We start from the raw sequence: 16,472 nt of genomic DNA, 5'->3' as shown, positions 1-16,472 counted from the left end.
TCTAGAACTGGGAGTGGGTCGTGTACAGACGCCACGTTGAAGGAGCTGTGCCCTGCGGTCAAGGGACACAGCTCAAGCCGAGCTCACAAAGGAGCCAGGGAAGAAGAAATAGCCTATCTTCACTCTCCTTTCTTCCTCTGGTCTCCAGGGCACCAGCCGTTTGTAGCTTCAGAGTTAAGCCATTCATCCAGCCTGTCTTAAACTAGCCAGCCTGGTTTTATCTAGACCAGGATGTGACTGACCCAAACGGGCTCTGCTGGGAGGAGACTCCAGTGACTTCTCCAACCAGATCCCCTCTCCAGGAGCAGGTCCCTGCAAGATTGTCCAGAGGAGAATTAATGAAAACATAAATCATTGAAGGAAGGTAGATTCTGACCTTGATGGGGAGAGCCAAGGATCTGAACCTTCAGCCAGGAAGGGTGGGACTGAGTGAGGCTCCACAACCGATGAGGCTGTGTAACAGATTTCCTTGTGGGGAGAAAATCCTCATGAGGATACAGCCCACCCAGGTGGAGGGAGCAGGAAGTCAGTGAAAGAACACTGTGCAGCCCAGACACTGAAACATAATTGAGTCACCTCTAAAGGACAAAAGTCCCCAAGACGATATCCTGTGAATTAAGCGAAATAGAAATTGACACCTATTTGCAAAGGAGATGATTTAGGTTATATATTAAAAGCACGTGCTTGCCCAGGCAGATGTGACAGCCACGCATGAGCTGGGACCTTTGGGTGAGCTGCCCAACCACCTTGGACCTCAGTTTCCTCAACCATGACAAGGAACTGAATTGTGACAGTGACAGTGTCACTTCCTAGCTTGAATTGTTTTGTGACAGTGAAATGCACTAACTCAATGAGACAGGTAAAGCATTTAGGGGCCTGGCACATAGTAAGTCTCCATGGATGTAAACTACCATAATCATTGTTCAGATCTGGTCGCTGAGAAAGTTTATATGAGCAGATATTGCATAAATAAAAGAAATGGGCTGCGTCTGGGAACTTCCCAACATAATTAAGAATATTTTGGGGCCAAGCCCATGGTCTAGTGGTTAAGTTCAGTGCACTCTGTTTCAGTGGCCCAGGTTTGCAGGTTCGTTTCCTGGGCATGGACCTACACCACTTGTCAGCCATGCTGTGGAGGCATCCCACATACAAAATAGAGGAAGATTAGCTTGGATGTTAGCTCAGGGACAATCTTCCTTAAGCAAAAAGAGGAGGATTGGCAACAGATGTTAGCTCAGAGCGAATCTTCCTCAGCAAAAAAAAAAAACACAACATTTTGCTGCTTGGGGTGAGGGAGAGAGTTAAGTAATCAGAAGCATAAAATAGGATTTTAAATGCTTCCATCGTATGAGAAATCAAGACGTTCTTCTAGTGGCCTCTAAGTCTCCGGCAACTGCAGGATTTGGAGAGCCGATGAAAGACTTTTCAAATCTTTGACTGTAAAATGCGTCCAACTCTAGTTTCCTCTTGATTTTGCTGTGATCTTAGTGCTGTGGTCTTGGCTGTGCAATGACAGGTCATCCTTCTGTTGTCTTAGTGAGTTATATTATGTTGAATGGTGACATGTTTGAACATTTCATGAGCCAATGGGTATTAGGGTATTAAAATACAATATAGGATTTAAGGAAGCTGCCAGCTTGTTACCCCTTAGTTTTAAATTTGAATTGCATTAGATATTCCTAGTGGGGTCTCTCCTTTGTCAAAGGAATCAGACACTCTTAGCTGAAAGAAATCTCTAGCAAGGCATGGTTTTTAAACAAAACCCAGGATTTGGATTCAGAGGATTTGCGTGCGAAACCTGCCCGTGATCTAGTAGATAGACTTCCTGAGCTTCCATTTCTTCATCCCCAAAAGATGATAATAATAAGGGTAATCATCTCATAAAACTTCTGCAAGGATCAAATAAAATGTGTAACGTGCTCTTTATGAACTGCAAAATATTATACAAAATGCTAGCTACCTGTTAGGTTTTTTTAATTCTTGCTGGTGGAAAGAGCATAGACCGGAAGTGGAGAGTCCAGGTTCTGGTCCCCACACTGCCCCTTCCAGGACATGTGACCTCAAACAAGTCACTTAATCTCTTAAAGCCACAGTGTCATCATCTAGGAAACATTCTAGGATTGTGAATTCTTTCAGAGGCAACAAGTCAGATTGGAAAACCAGGGATGAAAAAAGTAATTCTCTCCAAAGGGCAGGTGGAGATGGGGCCTTGCTCCCCACATGGGGTGACCAGGAGAAATGCTTCTGAGGCATGCAGGAGGAAAACGAAGCCACGAAGCACAGCCACTGATTTCTGGGATGTGGCAAGAGCATGCCAGTCTGGTGGTGAGCGGTAATCTGAGATAGGTGTGCAGTCAGCACTGACCTAGATGTCGGAGCCGCGACAAAATAGCCTGCCGCTACCTGAAGCCAGTCCTCCCTGCCTTCAGTCATTGTCCCATGAATAGCGGCACAGTCAGCTGTGACCTCTGAGACTACAGAAGCAAGTGACCAGCAGACACACGCTTGTGTGGTGCCTACACACCTGCATTATGTAAAAGCATCGACTCTTAGAACAAGGAGGGTGTTAAGCTGGCCACTCCCCAGTGGGACAGACCCATGCAGCTCTTCTGAGGATGCTCAGGGCTTTGCTGGGAGCTCCATGGCACCTGTGGGGTAACCGGCTTCAGGACTTTCGTCGCTGGAATCCCTACGCTTGGGCCCACTTTGTCCTCCAGCCTTTCTGCCTCTGTGTATCCATGAACCCAAATCCAAGCATTTTGCAAGATTCCCAGAAAATCTTAAATAAGCTCAAGAAAAATAAGAATCCCGAAGAAGGACTGAAGTCATGAAAAGACCTGGCTCCAGGAAGAGGAATGATTGAAAAGCAGGACTTTCCATCCCTCCAGTCAGGGGCTTGTCGGCTGCTTCCCCACGGCCAGACCTGAAACTCTCACTGCCAAGTTTCTCTGCGAGCTCCTTATTCTTAGCATGTCCCAGAGTCTCGAGTTTGTTTTATAGAAAGGCCTAGTTGACTCAAAAGGTTGTCTCCGAGATCTGACACAAACACCACACCTTTTGTGTGCGTGTGTGTGTGAGGAAGATTGGCCCTGAGCTAACAGCTGTTGCCAATCTTCCTCTTTTTGCTTGAGGAAGATTGTCACTAGCTAACGTCCGTGCCAACCTTCCTCTACTTTATGTGGGATGCTGCCACAGCGGGGCTGACGAGTGGTGCTAGGTCCACACCCAGGATCCAAACCCACAAACTCAGGCCGCCGAAGCAGAGTGCCTGAACTTACCCACTGTGCCACTGGGCTGGCCCCAACACCACACCTTTTAAACTCTTACTTGTACTGTTGGTGGCGCACTTAACCACCCAAGCCTTGTTATCCTCAGCTTTAACATGGAGATGGTAATAGTGCCATCCTCATAGAGCTGTTGTGAGAAATAAACAAGATAATGAACGCAAAGCCCTTAGAACAGCGCTGGCACATAGGAAGGGCTCAATAAATAATGGCTATTGCCCAAGTTCCCCTAGCTACTGCAGGCCCTTGTAGTCCTGCATAATGGGTAAGGAAACAGGCAAGTTATCAGTGAGAAGTCCAAGGCAGGTCTGGCTTCAGGTACGGCTTGATTCAGGGACTCAAGTGACGACACCAAGTCATAGTTTCTCTCTCTCCATCTCCCAGCCCCCATTTTCCCCTGAGTTGGCTCCATTCTCAGACAGGCTGTTCCTCCCAAAGAAGCAAGATGGCTTCAGCAGCAGCAGACCATCCATCATTCTAGAGTCAATGCAGTAGAAAAGGGCCACTTCCACCCTCGCCAAAGCCCCAGGAAAGGTCTCATGGCACCTCATCGGCTCTGGCTGGGTCACAGCGCATTCCCCAAGCCAACCACTGAAGCCAGGGGAATCCGATGCCTGGATTGCCGCAGCCCCACCTCTGGGAACTGGGGACAGGGTCACCACCACTGAAACCACAGATTGTGAATGCAGGGGGGCTGGTTTCTCAGAGGGACGTCGGTGTCACCAGGAGGAGGGCAAAGGCTGCTCAGTGGAAAACTACAGGTGAACCCACAGCACCCACCCAATGGAAGGAGCCACAGGGTTTGTTTAACTTCCTGACTAATTGGGGAGGGATGCGTCTCCACTTATTACCAAGCTGTCACTGGCATATGTAAGGAGCTATAAGCATCATTTCTAAATGTTACAGGACAATCTAGTTCAAGAACTATTGACCAGAATGCAAAGAACTCGGTGGACTTCAGTAACATTTTTAACAGACCTGCCAATTGGTAAAAATAAATCCAACAGTTAAACTCATCTGAGGCTATTTCCTATTATTGTCATGGGAAATTGTTGGAAAGGGCACATTCCTTACGAATGGAGTGAACTTCCTCATCCTCTTTCCAGACCCCCCTCAGTCGAGTCTCCTCATTTGGTGGTAAACGTGACCCCCGCCCACAAACCATCTTGTGCTGTTGCTGGCACCAGCTCGCTTTTACCCACATGGAATGGTCTTGGCGCTTGCCATGCTGAGCATCTACCACCGGTGCCAGATGGGTGTGCGAGCTTTACACACGTGCTCACACAGTTATCCACGTGTCACGGAGAAGGGTGTTGAAGGCTCAGGGAGGAGCCAGGCTAACTGACCAGTGGCCCATCTGATGTCCCCATCCTCATCCCCCACTACATGGTGCCCACTCACATCCCAGAAGCGACCTGTGTGCGTGTGTCCTCGCCCATCCTCGGGACACAGCCCAGCCCTATGCACCTGCTCCTCTGACTCCTGGCTCTTGGTTTGCGTCTCTCAGACCTTCCTGCCATTGGACTGCCTGCTGCTTTCTGCCCTTGTCTCTGCACCCTTCTCCCCGGGAGGAGATCCACAACATTCGACCACTTCCATTTATCGCCACGTTTCCTTCCTCTCACTCAAACGCACCTTTAAAGCCTGTGTTCTCAGAAGCCTCTGCTGCCGAGCTGGACTCACCATCCGCAGATGCTCTCAGCTGAGTGCCTCCAGTATGCCAGGCATGGGGCCAGGCTATGAGGACACAGTCCAGCCATCACAGAGTTCTGGTCTTTCAAGGAATAACTGCTCCCATCTCATCCAAATACTCACAACAAAAACTTTCTCCCTCAGCATTCCCCTCAAAGCATCGCCCTGACCCTCCCACCTACCCCTACAAGAGGACAGTCTGAAACCTGGCTCTGTATCTGCATGGCTCGCCTTAGGCTTCAGGCTCCCAGAAGCAGCGACAACATATCTGATGTCCTCTCGGCATAATTCTCTGATGAGAGCTCCTGGCTCTGTGTTCACAGGTGACTGCTGGCTGCTGGCAGCCATTGCCTCTCTCACTTTGAATGAAGAAATCCTGGCTCGAGTGGTCCCCCTAAACCAGAGCTTCCAGGAGAACTATGCAGGCATCTTCCACTTCCAGGTAACTTAATGGCTGGCTCAAGCTTCTCCTCAACAGGTCCTGGGGGCTAGGAACAGGTCCTGGGGGCTAGGAACAGATTCTGGAAGCTAGGAACAGGTCTTGGAAGCTAGGAACAGGTCCTGGGGGCTAGGAGCAGGTCCTTGGGGCTAGGGACAGGTCCTGGGGGCTAGGAGCAGGTCCTGGGGGCTAGGAGCAGGTCCTGGGGGCTAGGAACAGGTCCTGGGAGCTAGGAACAGGACCTTGGGGCTAGGAACAGGTCCTGGGGTCTAGGAGCAGGTCCTAGAAGCTAGGAACAGATTCTGGAAGCTAGGAACAGATCCTGGGGGCTAGGAACAGGTCCCCTGGCTTGGCTGAGTTCATCAGTCCCCAGTGTTGCAGACTCCTATGACCAGCGCTGTTCTCCAGGACACTGAGAGACAGCAGGAAGCTCCCTGGCCTGCCTCTGACACAGGAACTCTTGAAAATGGCAGTGGGGGCCTCTTGGGATGTGCAAGGAGGGAAGTAGAACACAGTGCTTAGGAAGTAATTTCCAAGTTTTAACAAAAAGTTTATTTGAGGTCAGAGGCAAAACATTAAGCTATTCTTCACTCTCCTCCTTTTATACTGGTGAATGAGAAATAATGTTGGAAAGCATCAAGTGCCGGGCAGGATGCTCGAGAGATGGGTGTGGATTTGGAGGGAAGGACAAGCGCTTCTGTCCGAGTGCTTCTGTCCGAGTGCTTCTGTCCGAGGACTTGCCTGCAGGAGGAGAGTTGGGAGGAACATCTCCCAGCGTGGGCTCACGAAACCTACACCAAGCACTTCATGCTCAGCTGACCCCAAATAAATGGTTTGATAGGGGAAAAGGGCAGGAGGGAGCCTGATGCAACTTAGGCTCGGGGTCCCCATGCTGCTGCCAGCTCCCCCTCCAGCTCCCCCCTCACCCCCTCCCTCCCCTGTCCCGCAGTTCTGGCAGTACGGCGAGTGGGTGGAGGTGGTGGTGGACGACAGGCTGCCCACCAAGGACGGGGAGCTGCTCTTCGTGCACTCAGCAGAGGGCAGCGAGTTCTGGAGCGCCCTGCTGGAGAAGGCGTACGCCAAGTAAGTGACTGTGCCCTTCCCTCGGGCTGCCTGCCCCCAGCTGCCCTGGATTCTGGAAAAAAAACAGGAACTATTCAAGGACTACGTTGAGTGGAAGTTCTATTCTATAGAAGGACCACTTTGGCCAAAACTGGGCTCCCAATTCAAGGAGATAATGCATGCATAATGTGGTACCTGGCCACATTCGGCGCTGATAAATGACAGCTATTGCCATTTTTAACCAAAAGCACAGGAACAAGTTAGGGTACTGAGTGTGCTGGCCTCGAGAAGGCCCTCTACTTCCTTGGCAGGTCCTTGGCAGGTCATGTTACATTTTTGTCGGCTAAATACAGCAAAGAGTTTTTGCCAGTGGGCAAAACTATCCATTGCGGAGGTATGAAAATTTGCCCAGAATCTATGGTGTTTCTGATTAGAAATGGTTTCCCATACTCCTCCCAGCTGTGACCCACCCGGGTGGCCCAGAGTCGAGCTTGTCCGGCACCTAGCAGTGCCCATTCTCAGCAGGAAGGCCCATGGCAGCCCCTTTCCAGAATGGCCTCGTCCTGGCCATGCATCTGGGACCCCTCCATTAAAGTGACCAGCTCTAAGGCGTCAGGGGACTTCTGTTCCTTACAGCCCCTTTCAGGGAGGCCAGCAGGGGTTCACAACCCAGCTGTGGGAATCTGGGGCCTGAGACCCGCTTCTAGGTCACATGTTCAAACAGTAGTTAGAGAAGCCACAGGAGGCCCACACTGGCAGTGAGGAGCAATTAGCCCCCCAACACAGTGCCTACGATGCAGGGAACTGCTCTCATTATTGAATTATCTTTTTTAAAGCTCTAAATGCCACACAGCTAACTAGCAGACCTCCCCTTTCCTGTGAGGATGTAGGGAGAATCAATACGAGAGGTTGGACCAAATAGTCTCCTAGGTCCTTCCAACCCTAAGGTTCTATGAGATTTTCAACACATTTCACAAAGTACCAGGGAAATGGTAACCATGGAGATGCTAACTTGCCCTCGTGGGCACCACGAGATGGAGAAAAAGCCAAGGAGAATCTGAGCAGAGGGGACATTTGGAGAGGCAGGAGCATCAGCACCAGGTGGCAGCAGCATCTGTTCCCTCCTGTAGGATCAATGGGTGTTATGAGGCACTCTCGGGGGGCGCCACCACCGAGGGCTTCGAGGACTTCACCGGAGGCATCGCTGAGTGGTACGAGTTGAGGAAGGCCCCTTCCAACCTGTTCAAGATCATCCAGAAGGCTCTGCAGAAAGGCTCTCTCCTTGGCTGCTCCATTGATGTAAGTCCAGGCCTCTCTCCCCAACCCCACCACCCCTGTCTGCCCTAGCCCAAGTGAGCCTCCAGTGGTGCCCATGGCAACCCATTAACCCATCCCTTGTCCACCATATTGCGTTATTACCTGGAACCCAGGGGTTGCTAGGCAACAGTCAGCCTGTCTGGGGTAGAACTGATGGGGTTGATGGTGCCTCCAGCCCTTCCCTCTCCAATCCACTTCCCATCCTCAGCCTCTTGTGAATCACCACCTGAGACCATGGGTTCCCTGAGAGCCCCCTACCCTTTGCTGGTCCTGAGGGAAGACTGCTCCAGATGCTTCCCTCATGGGCAGGGCCTGTGCCTGGAGCCCAAGAGCCTTCTCCTTCACTGTTGCAGGGTTAATGGGCTGGTGGGAAGACTTCAGAAGGCACAGGAAGGAACCATTTCCTCATACTGGCCTTGCTGGCAAACCTCATCAGGGGAAGGGAAGTGGGCACGATGTTCTGTCCCCAAGGAGCCTCCAGGCAAAGGCCATGCTGCTCTTGAGCCCTAGCCTATCAGGACCTGGTCCCTGTGGGATGGAGATAAGAAGCTGGCTCTTGGGGCCAAAATCTCCCTCTGCCTCCGGGCAGGGATTCCCAGACTTTTTCTGCAGACCACGTTGAAGCAAAAGACTCTTTCTACTCACAGCCCTTCTTCCCGGTTACCAAGACAGAAATAACAGCCTTCATCAGAATAGATGGGAGAAAGGAGTGACTTTGAGGAAGTTCTAACAGAACAGGAGCAAATTCTGAGCAGTGTAAACCATCAGCCGGGCTGGGCCAGACCATGGAGCACGGGGGGACTCAGCGCATCTGGGCCCCCGATGATGCCGTTTAGCGTCTGTCCAGAGCCCAGGCTCCCCGCAGAGAGGGAAATGGCGTGCCGGTCCGCCCTCGTCAGCCTGCAGAACTGTGTGAATGCACCATGCACACGTTAATGCCAGCGCTCACTCTCCCGGGTGAGGGAGGGTTGCATTTCCACTTTTCTCTGGTTGTAAATGGCGGTTCAGCCTCTGGCAGCAGCAGCGGGGGTCCTCCAGGTGGGAAAGCCCAGCTCTGCGCCCTCCCCGCCAGGCCAAGGCCCCTGCAGTGGCACGCCCTGGGTCACGGCTGGGCTCCGGCATTGGTGGCATTTGTTGTGGGGCCAGAGTGAGCTGGGGAGAGAGGGAGGGAGGGAGGCAGGGAGGCAGGATGCAGCAGCTGGACTGATTCTTCCCATCTTTGCAGATCACCAGCGCTGCAGACTCGGAGGCCATCACCTTCCAGAAGCTGGTGAAGGGGCACGCGTACTCGGTCACCGGCGCCGAGGAGGTAACGCCGGCGGGGATTTCTCTCCCTGACACGACGGCCAAAAGCCTATTTTTGCCTGTGCCTGCCCAGGGCGGGGCCCCGGGTTTCCACAGCAGTTTCTAAACAGTCCTGCATTCCTGAGGCTCAGACGGCACTCAGCCGCTGTCCCTTCCGGAGCCTCGGCCGCCGGCGCGCGCTGCCCCCTGGTGGCCGCGGGGGCCCCCGCCAGGCGCGCGCCCTGCTTCTCCTTAGTTTTAGAATTGCCTTCCTCTCCGAGACCAGCTAGAAATAATAAAACGGTACTTTGCATCATCTGCGGAGTGTTTTAGACTGTTTAAAATGCTTTCACATTTGATGTCACAAACGTATTGGCGCCCAAAATTAGTGTTCAAATCTGACTCTGAGCAAGTTATTTAACCTCTCTGCCCCTTGGTTTCCTCATCTTTAAAGTAGAAATAATAATAATATCCACTGTGAGGTTGTTCTGGTGATTCAGACAGGTTAACATATGCAAGGTGCTCAGACCGTGCCTGAGACATTGTATCTAAGTATGTAGCTGTCCTTGCTGCTGTTACTATTATCATTATAAATATTAGCAGTCCAAGTTCACTGTTAAGTACGAAACTCAGACTAGACCCCAGGTCTTCTGACATGTCCAGTGTTTTGTTGTTGTTTTTTTTTTTTACCTTGAATTTTTGTTTTATTCTCCCACACGTATACACACATCTTTTTATTTTGAGAAATGTCAAGTCTACAGAAAAATTGAAAGTATAGTGTAATAAACGCAAATGCTATTTCTCTAGCATTCATAGATTCAATCAGTGTTAACATTTTGCCACATCTGTTTTGTTTCTCTTAGCGTGTGTACTTTTTTTCTGAGCCATTTGAGAGCCATTTGCAGATGTCCTGACCTGTCATTTCTTACATAATCCCAGTACTACCATCATGCCCAAGAAAATAAGCATTAATTCAATAACATCATCTAATATATAGTCTGTATTTACATTTTCCCAATTGCCCCAAAGTATCCTTTATCGCACCCCCGTCCCCCATCCAGGATTCATGCTCTGTGTTTGCTCGTTATCACCAGTGTTCATTCGACAGGCGGTGAAGCTTCCCTGAGCTCCTGGAACAAAAGTGCATCCTATTATAGTCTCTTAGACTGAGGTTCAGAGGTCAAGCGCCAGTGCAGAGTCTAGAATAAGTGCATGTGTGCCTTGGGCTCAGGACAGAGCTTGAAGAGCCTGGGTCCTCCAAAGGCCAGATCCTGGGAGCTGTCAAAGCTGGGCAGCAGCGAGATTTCTGGGGGTCAAGCCCTTCTCCTGTTCGTGACCCCCTTATAACATGGACTCAACCCCCCATGGCTCATGGCGAAGGGGGCTTTGGGCCCAGGAACCTCCGGGCCTGGCTTACACTTACCATCTCCCTCTTCTCCTCATGTAATCCTCCCACAGGTTGAAAGCAGTGGAAGCCTGCAGAAGCTGATCCGCATCCGAAATCCCTGGGGAGAAGTGGAGTGGACCGGGAGGTGGAATGACAAGTGAGGAGGGCTCAGGCTGAGGGCGGGGGCTGCATTCTCCTGGGGGGCTCTGGGGAAATGAAGAGAGAGGAAGGCCTGGAGGCTGCGCTGAGGGATGAAGACCCACGAGCACAGGCCCACGGGGCAGGTGGTTCCCCAAGACTCCCCAGCACCGTGCAGCAGGCTGGGTGCCTCTTTACAAGGCCCAGGGCTCCTGGGATGATGCTCATTCCTTTATCACCTTCCCTAGCTCAGACTCACCAGCTATTGGACCCTCAGGGGAAAAAATACCCCCACCTTCCCCCAAGCGCTGTTCTTTTCCAAGGCGTAAACTCCGTGCCTAAGGCCCGAGAGGAGTCCCTCTGTTGATTTCCGGGGCTCCTGGCAGGCCTGTTAGACCTTGGGCCTTTGGGCTATTCCTCCTGCTCCCCCACAGCCCAGCACCTACAGTTCCTCCAGCTTTTTCTTGGCCTGTTGCAGGCAACCTCCACCACGGCAGAGAGACACCTGCCAGGGCCTCCAGGTTCGCTGCAGAGGCCAAGATGAGCCACTCCTCATCACATCTTCAGTTGTCCCTAAAAAGAGCTGCCAGACCCCATCTCATTGGGCCACAGATGCTATGTCATCTCCCTCTGATGGGCTGGGTCCATTTTCTGGACTCTTCCTTGCCACCATCTTCCAGGATTAAAGCATCTTCTTACGTTGTTCTCCTGCGGCTCTTAGCCACGTGTGCGTTACTTACTGGGGTCTGGGCTCTCAGAGAGGAGAGAATGTGCCCCTGGTCCTCAGCTTTGGGGAGCCTTGGGCAAAACTCATCATTTCTAATGCCTTTCCCATCCCTTGGTTTTCCAGCTGCCCAAACTGGAACACTGTCGACCCAGAGGTGAGGGAAAGGCTGACGAGACGGCATGAAGACGGAGAGTTCTGGTAAGATTGCTCGAGGCTTCCGGGAGAGAGGTGTCTGCCCCAGTGATCTTGACCAGGAAACTAGCGATATTATCACATGGAGGGCACAGGGGCTTGGGGTCCTGGTTTTGTCATTGTTTTAAATTCACTGTAAGACCCTCAACAAAAATTCTTAAACCTCCATAATTTGTACCTCTCAACAACGGGGTTTAAAAGCGAGCAGCTTCACAGAGAGTAACTAGCTCAAAGTCACCAGAAAGTGGCACCTCCAGGCCTGGAATTCGCACCTTCTGGTTGTGGACCTGGTGGCCATTGGGCCCCGAGGTGCTCTCTCCAGGCCGCTCTGCGTGGCCTTGACTGGCTCCTAGTCTGGCCTTGGGCAGAAGGTCCAGGCTTCTCAGTGGGGCCTCTTGTAACCTGGATGCCTGCGTCCCTGCTTCCGCCAGGATGTCCTTCAGCGACTTCCTGAGGCACTACTCTCGCCTGGAGATCTGCAACCTGACCCCCGACACCCTCACCAGCGATTCCTACAAGAAGTGGAAACTCTCCAAGATGGACGGGAACTGGCGGCGGGGCTCCACGGCAGGAGGCTGCAGGAACTACCCAAGTAAGGCCCACTGCCACACGGGGCTGCAGAGGCCACGGCCCCCTCCCCACACCTGCTGTGCCACACCCAGCCTGGCAGCCTCTGCTCCCCAACCCTCCCCTTCTCCCTGAGTCTCCGTCTCGATACCCATCTCTGTTCTCTCGGCCCCATCACCTTGTACTCACTTGCCTCCCTACTCAGGCAGAACCCAAGACTGGCTATTTCTGTGACGTCTTCTCCCGGCCCTAGATTCCCAGTATCGTGGCCCTCTGCCACAGCCACTGAGGCCGCGCTCAATCCCACTTCAGGCCCATGGGCTGCTTTACCCACCCTCAGCCCTAGCAGCCTCGCCCTGTGGGGGAACCTCACCCACTGGGCCTCCGTGGACGCAGGCCCTGGTTGTGCCCAGCAGCCGTCTCAGTCGATTCCCTTAGCAGATGTGGACTGGGCCCTGTCCAGATGGGTGAGGGTTTCTCCTCTGGTCCATCCTTCGTTGATTCCCTGGGGCTCTTCTGCCGTGAGGGCCCAGTCTTCCCCTTCCCTCCCCCTCCGAGAAATTGTCTAATCATAATGACATCTGCCAATTATGGAACACACACTGGGCAGAGAGAGAGGACAAATGGTACATGTATATATATAATTCTATTTAATCTTTGCAACAAATTTCTGAGGCAGGTAGTTCATTATCATCTCTCTTTAAGATGAGGGGACTGAGGCCTGGAGAGGTTAAGTGACTTGCCCAAAGCTGCACAGCTTTCCAGGATTTGAACCCAGGCCATCTGACTGTGGAGTCAGTGTTTAAGAGCTGTGGTGGCATGTCGCAGTCATATGCGGATGGTCTGTTACAGATGAGCAGCCTGAGGCTCCGAGTGGCATACCTGGGCCACAGAGCAAGCAGTCAGCCTGGATTAGGTGACTGACCTCTAGCTCTGGTGCTTTTAATCCTTTGCCCCAAGTATGCAGCCACCAAGTGGCAGTTCCAGATGTGCTGGCAAGACCCTCTGCCCCAGACAAAAATCTCTCTCCTACCCACTAGGTCAGGGATCAGCAAACTCCCGAAAGGGCCATGGAGCAAATACTTTTGGCTTTGTGGACCATTCCATCTCTATGGCAACCACTCAACTCCCCTGCCATAGCCCAGAGGCAGCTGTACCTAAAGGAATGGACGTGGCTGTGTGCCAGTAAAACTTTATTTGCAAAAGCAGGCAGCCAGCAGCCCACAGAACCGTAGTTCGCCACGCCTGCTCGAGATGACGCCTTTATTTCCACAGTTAGAGTTTTATCCCATTAGGTAAGGGAAGGCAATTGACATAACTATCCTTCAACATGAGCGAACCTCAGGTCCTTCCTGTAAATGGGTTTTGGAAGTGGGCAGGGCAGAGACATCATGGGAGTGGGCCAGGGGACAGACCCAGGAGGACAAGGGACACAGCACCAGAGGCTGAAACTGTACACAGGCTGTCCCTGGCTCTGGGCTCACTGAGGGGGTGCAGGAGCCGGTCCCCGAGGCTCAGCCGGGTGAGTGTCTGACCTCCACGTTAGCGCCTGGTGAGGGGAAGGCTCCGGGAGGGAGGCCCAGCTCCAGCCACGCTGTTCCAGGTGACAGACCAATCCCCAAGACCAGCCAGCCTGCGGGCAAGTGGGAGAACAGCAAGGGGAAGCTTTTAATTCACGTCCCCGTGAGGTTCAGGCAAGCGTGGGCTGTCCTATCTCCACGGCCCACCAGCGTCCATTCCCACCCTGACGGGGTCTGGACTCTGGTCCTTCTGCCCCGCCGTCTCCCTCATCTCCATCCCTCTCCCAGTAGCATCCCTCCCGGGAGACCAGGCCCCACCTCAGAGCGCCTCCTCCCCCATGCACACCTGCTCAGGGCGGGGCCCCTGTGTCCTGGGCTACTGACCCCAGCCCCTCTCTGGCCACAGATACTTTCTGGATGAACCCGCAGTACGTGATCAAGCTGGAGGAGGAGGACGAGGACCAGGATGATGGGGAGAGTGGCTGCACCTTCCTGGTGGGCCTCATCCAGAAGCACCGGCGGCGGCAGAGGAAGATGGGCGAGGACATGCACACCATTGGCTTCGGCATCTACGAGGTATGGGCGGGACGGGTGGAGCTCCCACCTGCCCTTCCTCCTCTGCTCATCTCAGCCCCCGCCAGGAAGGCCAAGCCCAGAAGCAGAACTAGAGATGGGACCCCAGTCAGGGAGCTTGGCCAAGGAAAAGCAAAGCCACGGGCCTGGCCAGTCTTAGATGACTCGCTGGGAGGTCCCTGTATCACCAGGAAGCTCCCCCCACAGCCGGCTTCCTGGTGATTCCTCTCTTTCAAACGGCCTCCATGGCCCTTCTCACATCCCCCAGGCCTGGCGCTCTGGTGGGCCCACCCACTCCAAAGACCAGAGAAGGCTTAAGCTGAGGACAGAACTTACGGGACTCCACCAGGAAATGCTGTGAGGGCAGCAGCCAAGCCAATGGTCCAGCTGGTCAGAGCCCAGCAGTGGATGGCCTGGGAGGTGGAGAGCTCAGGACAGGGAATAATTGGTCATTATGCTCCCCACCCAGGCCCTCTGACTGCCCACACGTCCCTCTGTCTTTCCATACCAAATTAAAGAATAGCCCAGCACGGCCGCAGTCAGAAGGCAGTCACGTTATTGCTGCCTCTGCCCCTCTGGGGCTGGGGAGGCGAGAACTGACCCAACACGCTGGCCCCTGGACCTTCCCACTCCTTTCTGCAGCACAGAACAGAGCTGCTCCCAGCCCTGGGTCAGCAGGGGGAGAAGAGGGGAGCAAAGAAGACTTCCAGGCAGCTGAAGTGGGGTGCATTTTGGGTTGATGGGTTGAGCCCAGCGATGTGCTGGAGCCAGCCCCCCAAAGCTGAGTGCCCCTGTTTTCCCAGCCCCACTTTCGGTGAGGTCACACCGGCAGCCTGAAAGTGGCTGTGGTGGAGAGGGGAGTAGTTACACCTTGGAAATTAGCAAATACTATGAATCGGGGCTCCCACCCTCCCCTGAGAGCCCGTTTCCCGGCGCACCACGGGTAGGAGTCAGACAGGGTGTCAGGAGAGGGCTGTCTGTGCTGTCGTCTCTGGCAACATGGCCACCCCCAATGGGACACTGATCTGCTTGTTCACTCACCAAGAAGTGGAGTAGGGAAACACCATCAGCTCTAAAAATGCAGACAATTCCAAGCCCCTCAGTCTCTGAAATGGGAGCCGAGGACTTCAGATCTCAAAAGAACTCCAAGGAAAATGCAAACTGATTGTGACACAACCCACCCCCACCCCACCACCTCGTGGGCTTTCAGAGCTGGGGAAGGGCCTGGGTGATCATTTGGTCCCATTTTAGAGATTAGGAAACTGAGGCCAGAGAGGGGAAGTGACTTGCCCAAGGAAAGACAGGATGTGGCCCACAAGCCTGGAACTGACGCCTGCTGGCTCCTACCCCAGAGTGACGTGTCTCGCCATGCCACCTCCTCCTGGGGCGTGGCCCTGCTTGTCCTGGGTGGGAGGCGGAGTGTGGGCATTGCCACAGCTGGCTGGGTGACCTTAGATAAGTCACTTCACAGCTCTGAGCCTGGGTTTCATGCTCAATAATAGGAATGGTGCTTAAGGGTTCATTCACATTATTGGGTCATAGGTGATTTTTTTAAATGTGGGGATGCTTTGAGTTCCTTGGAAAATAATTATTATGTTGACTTGGTTAATATTGCTAAAGCTACAGAGAAAGGAGGTGGCAAAGGAGACAGTGCCAGTGATGGCATTTCCAGATGCAGCTCTCCCAGAATCTAAATTAAGCTGGCTCTCCTTTCTCTTCGCAGGTTCCGGAGGAGGTACGTCTGGCACGCGTCAGCCCCATCCCCAGGGGCTCAGGTTCGCCAACAAGGAAAAGGCACAGACTGCCAGCCCAAGCCCAGTTAGTGCAGTAACTGATCCATAGCGGTGTGTGTCTGTAAGGGCCACAGTTACTCCAGGGGACACTCAGGGCGCTCTGGCCCCCAGCAATAACTTCTGTCAGAGCCTGGCAATGCCGTTGGTGGCGTGCTGGACTTTTCAGACTGACCGCACCTGGTTTAGAAGCTGGGCCCCCCTCTCCGCCCTGGTCCTCTTTGCTTCTGTTAGTGGGTCGTCCGCCACGTAACTAACCGACTCCTGCCGTGTGCACACACTCCAGACATCCCTGAGAGTCGCTTAGAGGAGGGCTCAGGACCTCCATGGGGACAGATGGGGCCTCTCTGCAAGCGAAGTTGAGTGAATATGGGGTCCCCTGTTGCCTGTGCCTCTGACGTCCTCAGTGGGTGTTCCCTGTTTTCGGTAGAAAGTTTGCTTTTTCTGTAAAGTGATCCAGACGTTGTCGCTGCGATCCTTTTATTTCAATGAGTGGAAAT

At 53.1% G+C, this 16,472-nt stretch overlaps 1 protein-coding gene and 1 long non-coding RNA gene across 2 annotated transcripts in view; one reads left to right on the top strand and one right to left on the bottom strand.

The window, feature by feature from the left end:
- Positions 1–16,472, top strand: part of CAPN2 (calpain 2) — a 59,277-nt gene that overhangs the window by 29,475 nt on the left and 13,330 nt on the right. Inside the window, exons 3-11 of the mRNA XM_046678745.1 lie at positions 5,300–5,418; positions 6,365–6,498; positions 7,608–7,776; positions 9,020–9,103; positions 10,537–10,622; positions 11,454–11,528; positions 11,954–12,114; positions 14,016–14,185; positions 15,906–15,917. Coding sequence (XP_046534701.1) covers positions 5,300–5,418; positions 6,365–6,498; positions 7,608–7,776; positions 9,020–9,103; positions 10,537–10,622; positions 11,454–11,528; positions 11,954–12,114; positions 14,016–14,185; positions 15,906–15,917 — 1,010 coding nt within the window. The remainder of the gene's footprint in view (positions 1–5,299; positions 5,419–6,364; positions 6,499–7,607; positions 7,777–9,019; positions 9,104–10,536; positions 10,623–11,453; positions 11,529–11,953; positions 12,115–14,015; positions 14,186–15,905; positions 15,918–16,472) is intronic.
- On the bottom strand, positions 10,104–13,941 carry LOC124248558 (uncharacterized). Its single transcript, XR_006891074.1, has 4 exons — positions 13,625–13,941; positions 12,463–12,691; positions 10,502–10,671; positions 10,104–10,208 (listed from the first exon to the last, which is right to left on the bottom strand). It is a non-coding gene; the product is annotated as an uncharacterized LOC124248558 (long non-coding RNA).

This window comes from Equus quagga, chromosome 12 (assembly GCF_021613505.1).
Source record: "Equus quagga isolate Etosha38 chromosome 12, UCLA_HA_Equagga_1.0, whole genome shotgun sequence".
Classification (NCBI taxonomy): domain Eukaryota; kingdom Metazoa; phylum Chordata; class Mammalia; order Perissodactyla; family Equidae; genus Equus; species Equus quagga.
Note: the sequence above shows the minus strand (reverse complement) of the source record. Positions and strands in the feature narration are given on the sequence as shown.